Below are 16,491 nucleotides of genomic sequence, written 5' to 3'. Positions count from 1 at the left end.
GCCTATTGTGACAAAAATTTTAAAGGAAAAATGTGCAAAGAGGAAAGAGGAGAAGCCTATATAATCCATACATCTTAAGCATACTGAAATGTTGCATTTTATTTATTTATTCATACACACATGCATACATTCATAAGAGGGATTGAATTCAGGGGCACTTGACCACTGAGCCACATTCCCAGTTCTAATATGTATTTTATTTAGAGAAAGGATCTCACTGAGTTGCTTGGCACCTTGCTAAATTGCTGAGGCTGGCTTGGAACTCGTGATCCTCTTGCCTCAGCCCCTGGAGCTGTGTGCCATCGCGCCAGGCCAACCGATTTTTAAATTAAACATTTTAAAATATATTGAAAGATAGTGTTGGCCTACCCCCACAGTCTCATTTCAGTAGCAATCACAGATGAGGGTTTGTTTCTTGTAACAGGATGAGATGGGTTTTTTTTTAAAGATGTGTATTCCTTACTATAAAAGCAATAATGCTCATTGAGATGTGTAACAGACAAGATAGAAAGTCTAAAATTGGAACTATTGCACAAGTCCACAACAGTGTTCTTCCGCTCCCCTCTAGATCAATGTCCCTCTTAGGCCCACTCCTAGTCCCATCCCTCCAAGCTCAAGGAACGTGGTCCTTCTTGCAGTTGCAGAAATAGGTCGTCAGGTGGTGCTGCTGAGCAGACTCTGGAACACAGAACAGGGGCAGAGCCCGGTGTCACGTGACCTGAGCCTGGTTCTCTGGCACCTACATCACGTGACAGGGCCCGGAAGCAGCTGCCAGGGCTGCCGAAAAGGATGGCTAGGGCTCCACGCTGAGGCCAAGAAGGGTGGGCTGTGCCGAAGCTGGAGCCCGAGCTGGGGCCGGAGCCGGATTCCAAGCGGTGAGTGCCTGCGCTGACCTGCTCTTGCTGGCTGCTGTCACTGCTTTCCGCAGGGCCCATCTTGCCTTCCTAAGGTCCGGCTTAGCAGATGCTCTAGGTCAGGGGCTGGAACCATCCGGGCTGTGGGTCCGAGGCTCCTGGCCCCCCGCGGCGGTGTGATGCGGGTAGCCCTCCCGCATGAGGCGGAGTGGCCACCCCTTGTTCCTCGTGCTCTCTCCCTGGACCTCGCAGGGCTGGGGTCTCCGCCCTATACGGCAGGTGGAACCGAAGTCCGGAGATGGGAAAGGTTACTCGAACGACCATCTCTGGTCGGGCTTCGGGCTGCTGGGTTTGTCCACGCTTCCCAAAGCGGTGTGCTATCTGGGGCGAGTTTCCCTCGCTGTGTCCCGGACTTGCTGATAACGGGGCTTTGGGTCACACAGTACCAGAACTGCAAGACCTAAGGAAATCATCTAGTGCAACCCCCTCCTCGGACAGTAGGAAAACCGAGCCCCAGGAAGGAGTAAGGGCTTGCTTAAGGTCACCCAGTGAGTTAGTCCCAGACCTGCCACTAGACTCCAAGTGTCCCTGAGCTCCAGCAGCTGTGGACTTCGACTACACCGCCTCCTGCGGGAAACGGTGTGTGAAAAGACACCCTTTCCACTTTCTTTCTCCTTTAGTCCTCTGCTTGTTTAGCTCTGCATTCTCCATCGCTAGGGCTGGATTGGCTCTGGGCGTGGTTCCGTTTGTTCACGGTTTTTCTGCAAACTCATCACTGTGTAGGCTTGGTTTCCAACCGTCCTGCAAATTTCATGTAAGTCATATCAAAATAAGAATCGGAGTATGCCCCCTGGGAGAATACGTGGCTCAGGTGAGGCAGAGAAGATTCCTGGTATTAATTTGAAGAATAGAATCACCTGTGCTTTATTTTTCTGTAACTTGTCAGATTTGGGGAAGACGCTATCTGAATGATGTTTGCTGTTATTTGGGGCTTGTTGAAATATGATAGTAGAATCATGTACTGAAAAGAACTGAGATAGGAGAATCAGGAAATTTTATTTTAGCTCTGCCACTTAAACTCTGCCACCTTAGGTGACAACCATCTCTCCTGGGTTTAGGTTTCTCAGTCTGTGTGATGATCGGGTTTAATCCCTAAGGGTCTCTTCTGCTGTAACATTCGTTGCATCTAGGTCTGTTTGTTTTTTACTCAGAGATATTTCCCCCCCCTCTATGCTTCAAGCATTATCTTTCAACAAGACTTAATCCAGTTGTCCAGGCAACAGTTTCCTGTACTGATTTCTACATTACCATGAAATTCTTCTCTATTTTCCTGTCTCTATATTGTCTAGGCTAAATGATGATGGCTGAAAAATGATTTTAACTGTCTTGCTCCTGATCAGAGCCCTCTCTTGACTCTTGTCTAGAGCCTTATTTACAGTAATTAACTTGTATGTACAAGAACGGTTTTCTTTACAGGTTTTCTGGAGGTCAACAAGAGGCTCCTTCCTGCATTGGGAGTTTGAGGTTGTTTGTCTAGGGGTGGAGGCTGTAGGCAGCAGAGACTGCTCTGGTGACAGTAGTCAGTCGCGGCCCTCCCCACTCCCCTTTTTTGTTCTTTATAATGGACTGTTCTTGAGTCCTTATTTTCTCTTTAAGCCAGGTAGCCTCATCTCCATGGCAGCTTCAGATACTCTGAGCTGTCTGTGTCTGTTCCCAAGGCTGTGTAAGGAAGAGGCATTCTATTTGTTTTGTGATATTCCAGAATCTACAGTTAGGACCAGTTGATGGAAGTGCCCAAAGAAGTAGTTTTGGGGTGAGCATGAAAACTTTCAAAGAATTAGTTCCTTCATTGGAACACAGAGTATGGAGTTCCCTGTCACTGAAGGTAATTCCCACTGGCAATTACTCAGGGGTTTGTTGTGTATGAAATTACTGTGTTGGGTGGAGGATTGACCTGGATGTACTTTGAAGTTTTCTCGAAACCAACTCCAATGAAGGTTCCAATTCTTTAAACACTTCACATCTCCTTAAGGGTCAGAAGCTAAGGAATTATTGCTGGTTACTATACATTTCTTCTTTCCCCCAATCTTGCTGAATGAATGGTCTTTTGTTTCTGCTTTTGCTGGGTTGGTGCTAATAACCCATTCCAGAAGGTTATTACTGATTAATACCACTAATATCTGGAGCAGCTCTTCTGTTTCTCAAAGAGGAGAACCATTGAGTCCATTTACCTCAACACAGGACTGGAGTGGTCCTGCACCTCCCTCCTTTGGCCAGAGCTTGCTGGATTAAGCACACACACAAAAAAGTGATCCACTGTTCAATAGGTGTGGATGTCAGTACATGGGGCATTCAGAGTTTGCCAGAATAGATACCACGTGAGGCTGTGTTTAATGCTGTCCCCTCTTCTAGCCCCAGTACATTTCTCTTGGAAGCCTGGACACCCAGGGCCAGTGCATCAAAGACTTCTCTGTGTTTCCCATTTCTTTGAAGTCGGAAATCTAAGGTCCACATGACACTTAGATCTCTATTACCAAGAGAAGGGCCTGGCTCAGCTCTCTAGGGCATTAAATGAAGAAAATGCCAGAGAGTTTCTTTAGTGAATTTTCTTATTTCACATCCATGACTCTATATTATGACTCTCTATATATGACTCTATATTTATCTAATGTCTCTATATTAATAATCACAAATGCTATCATTATAAGGGTCTCTTATATGCCAGATAACTTACCTAACATCTATGTATCTTCATAACAAATTCATGACGTAGATGATATTAGTAATATCGTTCATATGAGGGAGTCAAGGCAATAGATGATTTGAGTAATTTGGCTTGGAGTCTCTCAGACTCCAAACAGTACTTTTTTAAAAACATGCAGAATGGCCCTGTCAGACTTAACCCTGCCCCAGCTTCCAGGGGCAGTTTTGTTCTGGAGATTTTAGAAAGGGTAGATAATGTGTGGTATCTATGATGGAAAGAACATTGGCCTGGGGCTCTGGTTTGCTGGATTTTAATCCCATATCTTTGACCAGCTGGGGCCTCGGTGGAATAACCTCCCTGGGCCTTGGTTTTCTCACCTCTTAACTGGAAAGCTGGACTAGAGTCTTTTTTGAAGTCACGCATAGTTCTAATACTTAGTGATCTTTGTAATTATAGATAAAAAGTGGGCATGTTTGCCTGCTCAGCAGTGCATTCCGAGGTCAGCAACTGCCCTGTGGCTGCCCTAGCGTGAGACTTGTCCTCAATTCAAAATAATGGAAAGCACTTTTTAGTTTGCAGATATCATCAATGTGTGAACTCTAGTAGGAGGTGAAGTGTACCCATCATAAGAAGACCATAATTTTTTTAGTGCTTTATTTAAATCTTTCTGTAACCAGGATCACCTGGGAAGTTGGTTAAAAATAAAATGCTCAGGTGGATTCAGGTGTGGCCCAGAAATCTATGTTTTTTTTTTCTTTTGCTTTTTTTTCCTTTTTTTCCTTCTTTTTTAAAAACATGTTTAACTCCTTCTATCCCAACATATTATTATATCATATAATCAGTATAAAATTATCAGTTCATGAAATATATCATAACTTTTGTACCAAATTTTTAAAATCCCTTGTCTGTGCATTTTCAATTTTGACCAACTGTATTTCAAGTGCTTGGTAGCCACTTGTGACTAATGCCTTCTAAATTGGATAGTACAGGACACTTTGCTGGGCAGGTTATATTCTCCTGAACCCTGACATAGTTTTTGAATTAAAGAAAAAAAAGAGACTTTTGTTTTTACATTAAAAATCACTACAAGCTGGGTATGGTGCTATATGCCTATAATTCCAGCAGCTTGGGAAGCCAAGGCAGGAGGATCACAAGTTCAAAGCCAGCTTCAGCATCTTAGTGAGGTCCTCACCAACTTCCTCAGTGAGGCAACCCAGAGAGACTCTGTCTCTAAGTAAAATATTTTCAAAAAGACTGAAGATGTGCTCAGTGGTCTAGTGTGACTGGGTTCAATTCCTGGTACCAAAATAAGAAAAAAAAATCACTACAAAATTCTTCTTAAAAATCACCCTCTTCTAGAAATTCAGTGCTTTTTTTTTTTTTTAACAAAAAATCTATTTGCAAACACATCCTCCATACTTCATCCATTGTACAAAGTGATTCCAACTGCTCATATTTATGTGTGGTATAACATTAAAGACCAGCATATTTTGTAGACTAAAGGGCAAGTCTTATTTACCGAATCAATTAAAAGAGTTTGTATAGGGAAAAAGAAGGAAATCTATCAAGGTTATACAAATAGTTGCTATTTCAATGCAATTTGGGTTGAATGTACTTTTCTGAAAAGTTTTCTTCTTGGGGTCTAGATATCTTATGGAGATTTTGATTTCGTGTTGATGGACCACACATAATATATAAACTGTTCATTTTATTCAAGAACCTGAAAGACAGGCTCTTCTTCAACTTTCACATATTACAAGCCTCATTTGGACAGGTAACAAGGTCCTATTAAAGTCTTCCAGAGGGCAGAAACTGGCAATTACTGCAATAGACTTGCATACTAGCCATCATCAAGGGGAGCCCAGGGGCAGGGTGGCCACGGAGTCGGTGCTCAGTGGGCACAGCAAGAGGACAGGAGCGGGAGTCCTTGGTTGCCAGAAGGAGCCATTGAAGGGGTGGATACCACCACTCTCTCTGATGCTTGGCTCCTATGTAACATCTCTGAGAAATGTCTTCTGTACTTATTCCAGAAATGGGAAATTGCTTTCCCTCCAGCTGTTCATTTGGACCACTATCTTTAATAGAAGGTTTTTCCTTATGTCTAGCCAGAGATCTGCCATCCTTAATTTTCCACCTGTTGAATCTAGCTCTGATCTTTGAGGCTTCAAAGGATCAATCAAGCCAGGCATGGTAACATAGGCCTATAATCCCAGCAGCTTGGGAGGCTGAGACAGGAAGATCACAAGTTCAAAGCCAGCTTCAGCAACTTAGTGAGGCCTGAACAATTTAGCAAGACCCTGTCTCAAAATAATAAAAATAAAATAAAATAAAAAGGGCCAGGGATGTGGCTCAGTTAAACAACCACTGAGCACCTCTGGGTTCAATACCCGGTACCCAAAAAAAAAAAAAAAAAAAAAAAATCAAATCTGTTTAACAGTCTTTAAAGACATGTTTGTGCCTCCTAACTTGCCAGGTTGAATCTTCTTGGTGCTTCTAACTTTTCCTTTACCAGCTGGTTTCCAGCCCCCTCTTGACCTAGGCCCTGACCCTTGGATGAACCATAGTTTGTCATTATCCCCTTCATAGTCTGTAGCCTGCATCAGGATGTGGTGCTTGCAAAGCTAACTGGTTCATCTACTTGGTTCTCCCTTCCTAATGTAACCTAGAATTGTATTTGCTTATTTGACATCTGTTATTATATTATTTGACCTCTTTTGAGCTTATCATTAACCAAAGTCTATAAATAGCATTTTTTCTTTTTTCAGTATGTATGCAGAAACTAAGCCACATTTCCCACATCCTACAATTGTTTACTCGACTTTAGTTCTTTAGGTTTCAGCTTCTTCTTGAGCTTTCTAAGCAACATTCTGATATAGGTAGCTTCAGGGTTTTGTTTTGTTTACCTTTTTTGGTACCAGTGATTGAACTCAGGGGCACTTAACTACTGAGCCTTATCCCAGCCCTTTTAATTTTTTTTTTTTTTGAGACAGGGTCTTGTTTTGCTTAGGGCCTTGCTAAGTTTTCTGAGGCTAGCTTCGAACTCATCATCCTCCTGCCTTAGCCTCCCAAGCCACTGGAATTATAGGCATGCACCATCATGCCCAGCTAGCTTCTGTTTTTTTATATGACATAAAGAAGTCTCTTTACAATGTTTGAAATAATTCAAGCATCAGTACTAAGTAAGTATGCAACAGAGTGGTTTCTTGGTTGGTTAGAAGGGATTGGGGAACTTAGCACTCCCTGTGGTCTGACCCTTTGCCCTCAGTATTGTACAGGATTTACTTGAAAGGTTCTGTTCCTCAGATGCTTTTGGTGTATTGGAATAGACTAGAAATTAGCTATTGTTTTCATAAATGCAATCATTGGTATCTGGAATATTAGAAATAGGGAGGAGCTAAGAGATATTTCAGCTTACAATTCCACCCTGCTTTTGCATTTGGAAACTAAGATTCTAGAGAAAGAAAATTGTTAAAAATTGCAGAGCAAACAGGTGAGAGAGGCAGGCTTAGAACCCAGGTCTCTTGACATATGAGCTAACTTACTAGCTTTTGCCTGCATAACCAGAGGTTTTCAATTACTTGTGTTAAAGATTCTTTATAGATTCATCCCCTTCCTTAGCTGAGACTCTGACAATGGAACTGGACAGGGTCTTCCCTGGGATTAACAGGCCCTGCTGTGACTTAAGTATGGTTTTCCCCCACCAAAACTCATGTTGGGGAATGGTTGAGAGATGGTGTCTTTAAAAGGTACTTAGTTCATGGGGCTTCACCTTCATGGAAGGAGTAATGTAGTTTTCTCAGGAGTGGGTTAGTTACTGTGATGATGGGTTGTTAAGAAGCAAGCTTGGCACCTCTCCTTGGTCTTTCTCTTGTGACCTCTCTACACACTGGTGGTTCATTTTTTCACCATGCATAAAGCAACTAGAGGTCCTCACTGAAGCTGAGCAGATGCTCTTGGACTTTAAGAACTGCAAACTCTTTTATCTATAAATTCCCAGACTCAGATATTTTTGTTATAGCATCAGAAAATGGACTACAACAACCCCTTTGCAGTTTTCTGTTAAGCATTTTCCTGGTAAGATTATATGTGGTCTTTTCCACATTAGGGTTCATGGGAGAAAATGAGATCCCCCCCCACTGGATCACTCTTATGCTCAGGGCCAGTTTTCAAGAGTCCTCAGGTACTGAACCTATTGTCGCCTGCAGAGAGCTGTCCTCTGGCAGGTGGGGTTGGATGTTGGGATGGATGGAGTGTTGTGATAGCCACTGGAGATTCTGCCTCGTCACCAGGTTTCTGAGATAACATGTCAGGCTCAGCATGGTATGTAGCCATGGTATGTAGTCTGCCAACTGGTAAAGGATTTTTACTTGAAATTTTTCATGATAGTGTACCTTTTTTCCATATTTGATTGCAGATTCTTTTATTTATTTATTTGGTACTGGGGATTGAACTCAGGGGCACTCGACCACTGAGCCACATCCCCAGCCCTGTTTTGTATTTGATTTAGAGACAGAGTCTCACTGAGTTGCTTAGCACTTCGCTTTTGCTGAGGCTGGCTTTGAACTCGCAATACTCCTGCCTCAGCCTCTGGAACCACTGGGATTATAGGTGTGCACCATTTGCAGATTCTTGAAGGGCAGGAAGTTGGCTCTTTTTCTTTGTATACTCCCTCACAGCAGTGGGCACCGTATTCAGTAGACATTTCCAGATTCAGGCAGGGTATCAGGAGATGTTTTCTGCTCTGCTGTTTCCTAGCTGAAGCCCCCCTTATTTCAAGGTGCTGATTCTTTTTCTGTCAGATGATGGGTTGGGGTGACCTGTCTAGGCTTTTTTTAGTGACAGTTGCTAGGATTCTGGGGACTTCCTCAACTCCCAATGGTCTCCCTGTTGTGAATCGCAGAGAAGCTCTTGCTCTTCTCCTTTCTGGAATAGCGTTATGGAGAGTCCTCCCTGCCCCCAGCGGAGTCCATCCTCACTGTCCTTCATCAGCACACACAGGAAATATTTCTTCTTCATAGTCTTTTTAAACATGAGCAATTCGAAAATGAAGAAGGTGTAGGAGTGGAGAAGGCGTGATACTTTCCCTCCCCATCATAAAAGTCATGGCCAACACTCCTGTAATAAGACAGTTTAACAAGAAAATCATAACAGTTATTTAATCCAAGTTTTATGTAACACACAAGTTTTCAGAAATGAAGGCTCAAGCAATCCCTAAAAAACAAATACCAAATGTCTTCTTTGATATAATGAGAGCAAACATGAACAGAGCAGGGAGGAAGAGTAGGAAGAAAAGAGTAACATTAATCAGTGACATGAAATGGGAGGGAAAGGGAGAGAAGAGGAAAATTGCATGGAAATAAAGGGAGACCCTCATTGCTATACAAAATTACATATAAGAGGTTATGAGGGGAATGGGAAAATAAACAAGGAGAGAAATGAATTACAGTAGATGGGGTAGAGAGAGAAGAAGGGAGGGGAGGGGAGGGGGGATAGTAGGGGATAGGAAAGGTAGCAGAATACAACAATTACTAATAGGGCATTATGTAAAATTGTGGATGTGTAACCGACGTGATTCTGCAATCTGCATTTGGGGTAAAATTGGGGGTCCATAACCCACTTCAATCTAATGTATGAAGTATGATATGTCAAGAGCTTTGTAATGTTGTGAACAACCAATTAAAAAAAAATAAATGAAGGCTCAAGGACCTAGGGGGAATCTGCCCATTTTAATGCTTAAGTTTGATGAGCACAGACAACTGTGGAGAAATGGGATTACCCAAAAGGGGTGGAGGTCGTGGAAACGGATGAGGGGAAACCCAGCAAGGCCAATCTGCTCAGATTCTTCTTGACCTCTCTGCATAGAATTCCTTCCACCCAAGGATGGATCCTCTGGATTGAAAATCTTCAAAGGAGAAGGGAGAAGGGACGGAGTGGCCTTTCTGGATTTTGTCATCACTCTGCAGGAGAAGGGTTCAGGCATTTAGGACTCACCTTGGGGAAGAGGAATTCTGCTTCTGTGACTTTCTTCAGGGGAGCAGGCAGGGTGGGAGACAGGAAGGTGGGAGTAAGTCAGAGACTTTCTGACTGAGGACTTCCAGTCTGTCTTCAGGTGCTCAGATGCAAAAGCACCAGGCTTTGGGGTATTATTTTCTGAGCCCCAGTGAAGGATTGCAGAGGGGAGATGTTGAAACTAAGATCAAGGTCTCCTGCTCCCTCACACTCTTGGTCTTCTTCTGAGCTGCCTTCAGCTGCCTTTGCTCAGTACTCACACTGGTGGCAAGAAGAGACCTACAGAAGGGATGAGACTTACTGAATAGCCTGCAGTGTACAGAATAGGCCTGAGGTCATGACAGAAAGAAGGAGATGAGCTTCGGTGGCTCTTGACCTATTGGGGAGTTTGAGCAGAACTGGATGATCCTTAGGGGATTTCTTGAATGCACCAGGATTCTCCAATGCAGGAGAAGGAAAAAGAGGATACAATGAGAGCTCTTCATATGCCCGTCCTCTGAGGGCTTGCTCTTGGGAAAGACACATAAATCTAAGCATGTTTGAAGTCCTCAGAGGAAGGAGCAGTTAATCCAGAGCAAAGGAACAGGGCAGGCTTCCCGGAGGGGCTTGCCAGCGTCATCTCCCACTCCTCCCAAGCATTGCCTCACCTCTGCTGGGTGCAAGTGCACTGGGATGAATTTAGAAGTTCACGAGCACAGCACCTGCTGGGGAGGTGCAGAGCAGTAGCCGAGTGACCTCAGCCTGCCCCCATTCACTTTGTACCTTTGCATTTTCCTTGGTACGAGGCACTCTCCTTGTACTTGATCTATAGTGCAGCTGGCCCTGTGAGCAGCTGTGACCATGACTACTTCTGCCCCAGAGCCTGCCCCAGACCTACAGCTTTCGTCCCCAACTGCTGGACGTCCTAATGCTGACCCTGTCCCTGCAGCTACCATGTCCACCCAGAGGCTTCGGAACGAAGACTACCATGACTACAGCTCCACAGACGTGAGCCCTGAGGAGAGCCCGTCGGAAGGCCTGAGCAACTTCTCCCCTGGCTCCTACCAGCGTTTTGGGGAAAGCAGCAGCACAACGTAAGTCCCTGTTACCCTCTTCCCTCCTGGGCGGGAGTCATATTTCTAAGTGTCCTTTGGAGTCATTTCTTCTCGCCCTTTTAGCCAATTCCCCACTGAAACTCAGGGCTCATCTGGGCTGAGTTTGGCCCTCTTTGGGCCTCAGTTTCCCTAGATATAAGAAAACATGGAGGAAGTCACTCTGAAGCTACACTGGCTGGGTGGCACCATCACCTCAGTTGGAAGATTCAGAGGAGACTTTTAGGCTCCCGAAGGTTTCCCAGCTACCCCCAGCCTCAGTGGACCTGTGACCTTTCTCAGGATCCCTGCACCTCATGCTCTGCACCTTCCATTTATCTTCAGGCTGAGCTGTCAGCCTTCCGTTGTTCCCTTGTGGGTTGAGTGAGACTGTGAGGGATCCTCTGTGTCCTGCAGTTGGTCATGCTGTCCCCCATAACTGCCCAAGGGGACTGTGGAAGCATGTCTTAGAGCCCCTCACTAGGGTGGCTCCCTCTGCCTGCACCCTGTCCTGGGCAGGGCATATTCTCTTGTGAACTGGCCAGGATCTAGGGGATCTGGTCTGTCCACGTGACCTGCCCCTCGCCACCACTGGCTGGTTTCTGCTCACAAGGATTTGTGCTCGGTTTGGTAGCTTATTTCTCAGCCAACATGCTTGTGTAGATTCTCATGTGCTTGTGATTTTAGCTGATTGAAATATTGCTTAAAGCACAGCCGGCAGCAGCAAGGACCACCCTTCCTCTTTTCCTTTAACTTTGTCCCCCACTGGCGTTGCCCAGGCAGAAGGAACTCCACTTGCAGCCAGTGGGTCACGCTCGTTATTGTGAAATACCTCTTCCAAGCTTCTCTTCTGTACCTTCCCTCCCAGTTTTTGCTCCTCCTTGTTCTCAGGCTTCAACTTGTCTATGCAGTACTTGCCCTGTAGGTTCTTATTTTTCACTTTTATAGAGAAGGCTCTGAAACTCAAAACTAACCAGCCAGCAACCCTAGAATTGGAGCTCATATGTCTTAGATACACAGAGGTTGATGCATGCCTGCTAGAGATGCTGAATCTCTCTTTTTTTTTTTTCACATTGGGTTATAATTAATAGTGAATCCAAAATTACTTTCCCTTGTTTTTTGGAAATTGAAAAAATCAGAAAATGCCTTCCTCGGGCTTATATCCAGACATTTTCCGGGATGTACTTGATTCTGAGGTTCCCATCCTGCCCTGATATTGTGATACGAGGTAGGTGATCAGGAAGGCCCATCTGTAGGTAATGGCAGGTTTCACTGTCCCATTGCAGTCGGTCCAGGGAAAGGTGTTCCCCTGGGACTTGAAAGATTGATTTATGTCCAGTCTGGGGCACAGGATCCACACAAACATTTATGTAGGAAACATGGCAGATATATTTTCTAGGTTGATTTGGGGAATCTTATTAACACAACCAAATGTCCAGTAATTAGGAAGTGTTAGGGACAAGTTTTTGAGCTAGATTCCACTTCTGTTTGTGCCTTACCCTACCCTGTTATCTGGTTTGCTAAGGAACAAAGTACATGGATGTACTTCTTAGCCTACAGGTACATTCATGCACACACCTGACTCTTCTAGAAGTTAATAGCTCATTAAAACTCTCTAATTGGTAGGTGTAAGTGAAAACCCCCAGACATTTTCATGATGAAGTGTTTGATGAGACTGTTTCCTATCATTTGATATTTTCAAGCTGTTGACTTTTTGACAGAAGCCTCAATTGACATTCTTGGGCACATTTTTCTTCTTGTTGCCCTGTTGAGCAGTAGTAACAGCTATTGATCACACCTCTGTGCTTCTTCCCTAGCTAGCAGACTGAGAACCCAGCTCACTCAAACTGGCTTTTTTCTAGATGTCTGGAGCAGCCATTTGACAGGTGTGGTCTGCAGACCTTTTGGGATTTCCAAGACCATTTCAAGAAGTCTAAGGGGACAGAACCCTCTTCATAATAAGCCTGAGGTGCTGTTTGCCTCTTCTTCACTGTGTTGACCTTTTGAACATGATTTAACATGACCATTGACTAATATCACTGATGATCTCATCAGGGGAGATTATCATTAGTCAATGGTGGGTGAAATCACAGGTGCTGCAGCACAGGTTGATGCAATGGCTCCAATCCTTACTAATTGTTGTTGTAGTTTCACTTACTTAAGAATGTCATTGATGAAACAATCAAATCACCAATTTCATTAAATTATAACCCTTCAGCACGGATCTCTATATGACAAAATGGAAAGCTCACAGGGGGACCACTTCTTCATTTAAGTATGACACTTGCCTTAGGGCAAAGCCTTTGAGTAAGGGTTGGAGTTGTCAACTGAACTAGCTGTTCTCCCCCTTTCCCCATCATAGAACGTCATTTTTATTAGAAAGAACAATTAACTATAGGTTATTTGGATTTGAGTATTTGGCATTTTCTTGACAATGAAAGAAATGAATTCATCAACTCCCCCAAAACAATCAACAATATTTTTTGCTTACAATAAAATTTGATATTTCAAGAAAAATTAGGGAAACAAACCTTTGTGTCCAACACTATGAACTTGACAACTTACCTGTAATCTCCCCTAATGAGATCAGCAGTCAATGGTCATGTTAAATCTATTAATGTGATTTCTCAATGTTATATAAAGAAATGTGCTAATGTTTGGAAGATTTGCATAACTCAGGAAACCAATAACTTCCAAATAGCTGAAAATATGATATTAGCAAATTGTACATGGGTATAAGATCCATCAAGAGCAAGATCACCAATGGATTTGAATGCAAAAGATCATGAAAAGTTCACATTCTACATTGCAGTTAACGTCTCAGAAACTATCAGGTGTTTCATTTTGGAGTAGGGTGAAAAGAAAGATTACTTTAATTAAAGGGCCTATTAAAATACTCTTTTCCTACTACATTTCTAGACAGAACAAATTTTATTTATATACATCAACCAAAATAATGTATCATAGTAGATTGAATGTAGAAATAGGTAAATCCAGCTATCTTCAGTTAAGTGACATTAATGAAATTTTTTTAAAGAAAAAAATATTATTCTCACATTTTTCTTCTTTTTCATTTGGAGCTAATTTTTCATTTAAAAAATGTATTATTCACATTTAATGAACTTATTTTAATTAAAATTTTTAACATTTTTGTTTCAATTTTAATATGTATTTTTAAAAAATTTTTATTAGTTATTGATGGACCTTTATTTATTTATTTGTTTATATGTGGTGCTGAGAATTGAACCCAGTGCCTCACACATGCTAGGCAAGTGCTCTACCACTGAGCCACAACCCCAGCCCCCATATGATATGTCTTAACAGATATAATCCATATAAGCAAAAGCTATTTAAGGTCCTTAATTTATCAGAGAATAAAGAAGTCCTGAGACCAAAAAGTGTTAAGAACTACTGATGGGGCATAAGTGGAACCTCAAGAGATTTGCTAGCCTTCTTCCTTCTCCCACATAATCCACCCTGTAGCTAAGACCTGTCGCCCCTGGTGATGATCTTGTGCTATTCCTATGGTACTGGGTAATCTCTGCTTGCGGTCACCTATTGAATGAAGTAATTTTGACCACTGGCCTGAAATCCCAGCTGAGGGAACCATTGAGACCATCTTTCCTAGTTCAGTTTCCTCAAACAACAGCCCAGGGAAGGGAAGGGAATTGCCAGGTGGAGGTGACGGCAGAGCTAGGGCCAGAGGGCCTTGGTCTCCCAGCTCAAAGGCATTTTGGGGAGGCCTGTGGTAGGCAGATAGGTTTGGTACAACATTTACCTTTGCACTTTAGTGGATTAAACATTGCCAAGAAAGAAATTTAATAGACCCATTATCTCCTGGTGACTGGCTGCTGATAATGCAGCTAGACCCTTGAGGCCCTTAGGTTGTTGCTTCAGTGAGGCCAGGAGAGCACTTCACCTCTTCTCAGTTTCCTTGATTCTTCCCAAAAATATTAAGGAGAGTTGGAAAATCAAGAAGTTTCTTCCCGGATGTCAAAGGAGAAAGGTTAAAGTAGAATTGCTTTCCAAAGGGTGTAGATAGGTCTTATAAATAGCCTTTATGAGTAACAAGTGCTATTTGCTTTCAGAATTGAAGATTTGAAACATTGCATGTTAAGCATCAGTTTTGAGTGATTTAGTTATTTGTGCAGAAGAATTTCCCAGCAGTGCCAGGGGGCAAATCCTAGTGATTTAGAGCAAAGAAATATACTTCATTTGAACTGTTTTCTATCCTATTTCCTAAAGGTAGCAAAGGATTAAAATGCCAAGACCAGACAACTCTTTTGTCTGTCCCTGATGGGTCCCCCATTCCCTGTAGAAAAAGGGGGAACTCCGTACCCACTCCTGCCCTCACCTGGACCCGAGCGACTCCTAAGGTGAACTGTTCCATGTACACAGTCCACATTTCCCTCTAGGGTCTTGTTTCCAGGCCCTTCACCCATGGCATCTTCTTCTGCAGTGACCCACGAACACCTCCTGCCTGTCTGCCGGGTTTGGTTCAGGGCATTCCGCCCCACCAAGCCTTCCCTGCCTTCTCTGTGGATTCTCTCTCTGGCCTTTCCTTGAGAATCTTTACACTTCAGGTGGTTATGAATGTGTCCCCTATTTCCTTTGAGACATTACTAATTTATGGAGCCTAAGATCCATATCGGATTGACACCTATTTCCACCAGTTGAATTAATGCAGTGTTTTATACATGGTAGATGGTATTTGTTGAGTGGAAAGTGAGTGAGGAAATACAGGAGGCTTTTCAATCACGGTCTGGAGAGGGGCACAGTCTGTACACATGGGAAGGGAAATCTATTAAGGCAGAAAGGTAACTAGGTGGCTCTCGGAAGAGGGCTCCTCCAATCCTAGGACACTATGGCAATTGCCCTTTTTTTTTTTTTTTTGAACTTTTTTTTTTTTGAACTTTTTTATACAAAGTACACTGGGGATTTCCAGCCTGCTATGGTATATATAACTTTAACTCTGCTCATGTCTCATAAAGCTTTCTGGTACAAGGTTTGGGTTTCAATTTTTATTTCCTCTATTCTGTTATACCCGTGTCTGTCTGTCATCATTATGTTTTGTCATTCTCTGTTGCCCTACTGGAAGTCCTCACAGTGGTCAGTTCAGTGGTTAAGATAAGACCCCAATACCCATGCCTAAAGAGAGCCCATCATCCCTCTGGCCTGACAGAGAGGAGGTTCTGAAGGGCCAGGGTCAGGGGGCTTATAGCAACCTTAAGAGAGTGTACTCGGAGGTCAGAGTGCCTGGGCTGAAATTCTAGCTCGCTCTTTACTAGGTCCATGACCTTGAGCAAGTTGCTTCCTCATCCATAAAATAAAACCTCAGGGTTGTTGCGGAAGTCAGAGATCATGCGTGCAGGCAGGTAGTGCAGTGCTCAGTATCTGTTGTGCATCAGCTGTCATCATGGTTAACATTCCCTTGTCTACCTTCTTCCCTCTTCAGATGGTTCCAGACCTTGATCCACCTGTTAAAAGGCAACATTGGCACAGGACTCCTGGGGCTGCCTTTGGCAGTGAAAAATGCAGGCCTCTTGGTAAGGGTCTGCACCCGTGCAAGGAAGTGTTGTAACAAACTTAGGAAATAGGTTTTGTTGTTGTTGTTGTTGTTTTAAATTCAGCTGAGAAAAATCAATATTCAGACATTCATTCATCTATTGAGGGCCTTCTGTGTGCCAGGCACTGTTCTTGGCTCTTAGACTGTTATCAGTGAATTAATCCGGGCTTGCTTTGTGGTGGTGAAGATGTACTTAAAAATGATTCAGATTGTTTCTATCAATAATATGCACTAATGAGCTAGTGACAGATATCTGTCCATTTTCTGTACAGTCCCCCAGCCCACCCC

General features: G+C 43.3%; 1 protein-coding gene across 1 annotated transcript in view; it reads left to right on the top strand.

The window, feature by feature from the left end:
- The first annotated feature begins 760 nt into the window (after positions 1-760).
- Positions 761-16,491, top strand: part of SLC36A1 (solute carrier family 36 member 1) — a 54,092-nt gene continuing 38,361 nt past the window's right edge. Inside the window, exons 1-3 of the mRNA XM_081295394.1 lie at positions 761-875; positions 10,496-10,640; positions 16,093-16,183. Of these exons, the coding sequence (XP_081151520.1) occupies positions 10,501-10,640; positions 16,093-16,183 (231 nt within the window). The 5' untranslated portion in view covers positions 761-875; positions 10,496-10,500. The remainder of the gene's footprint in view (positions 876-10,495; positions 10,641-16,092; positions 16,184-16,491) is intronic.

Source organism: Spermophilus citellus, assembly GCF_964194105.1.
Source record: "Spermophilus citellus genome assembly, chromosome: 1".
Lineage (NCBI taxonomy): Eukaryota > Metazoa > Chordata > Mammalia > Rodentia > Sciuridae > Spermophilus > Spermophilus citellus.
Note: the sequence above shows the minus strand (reverse complement) of the source record. Positions and strands in the feature narration are given on the sequence as shown.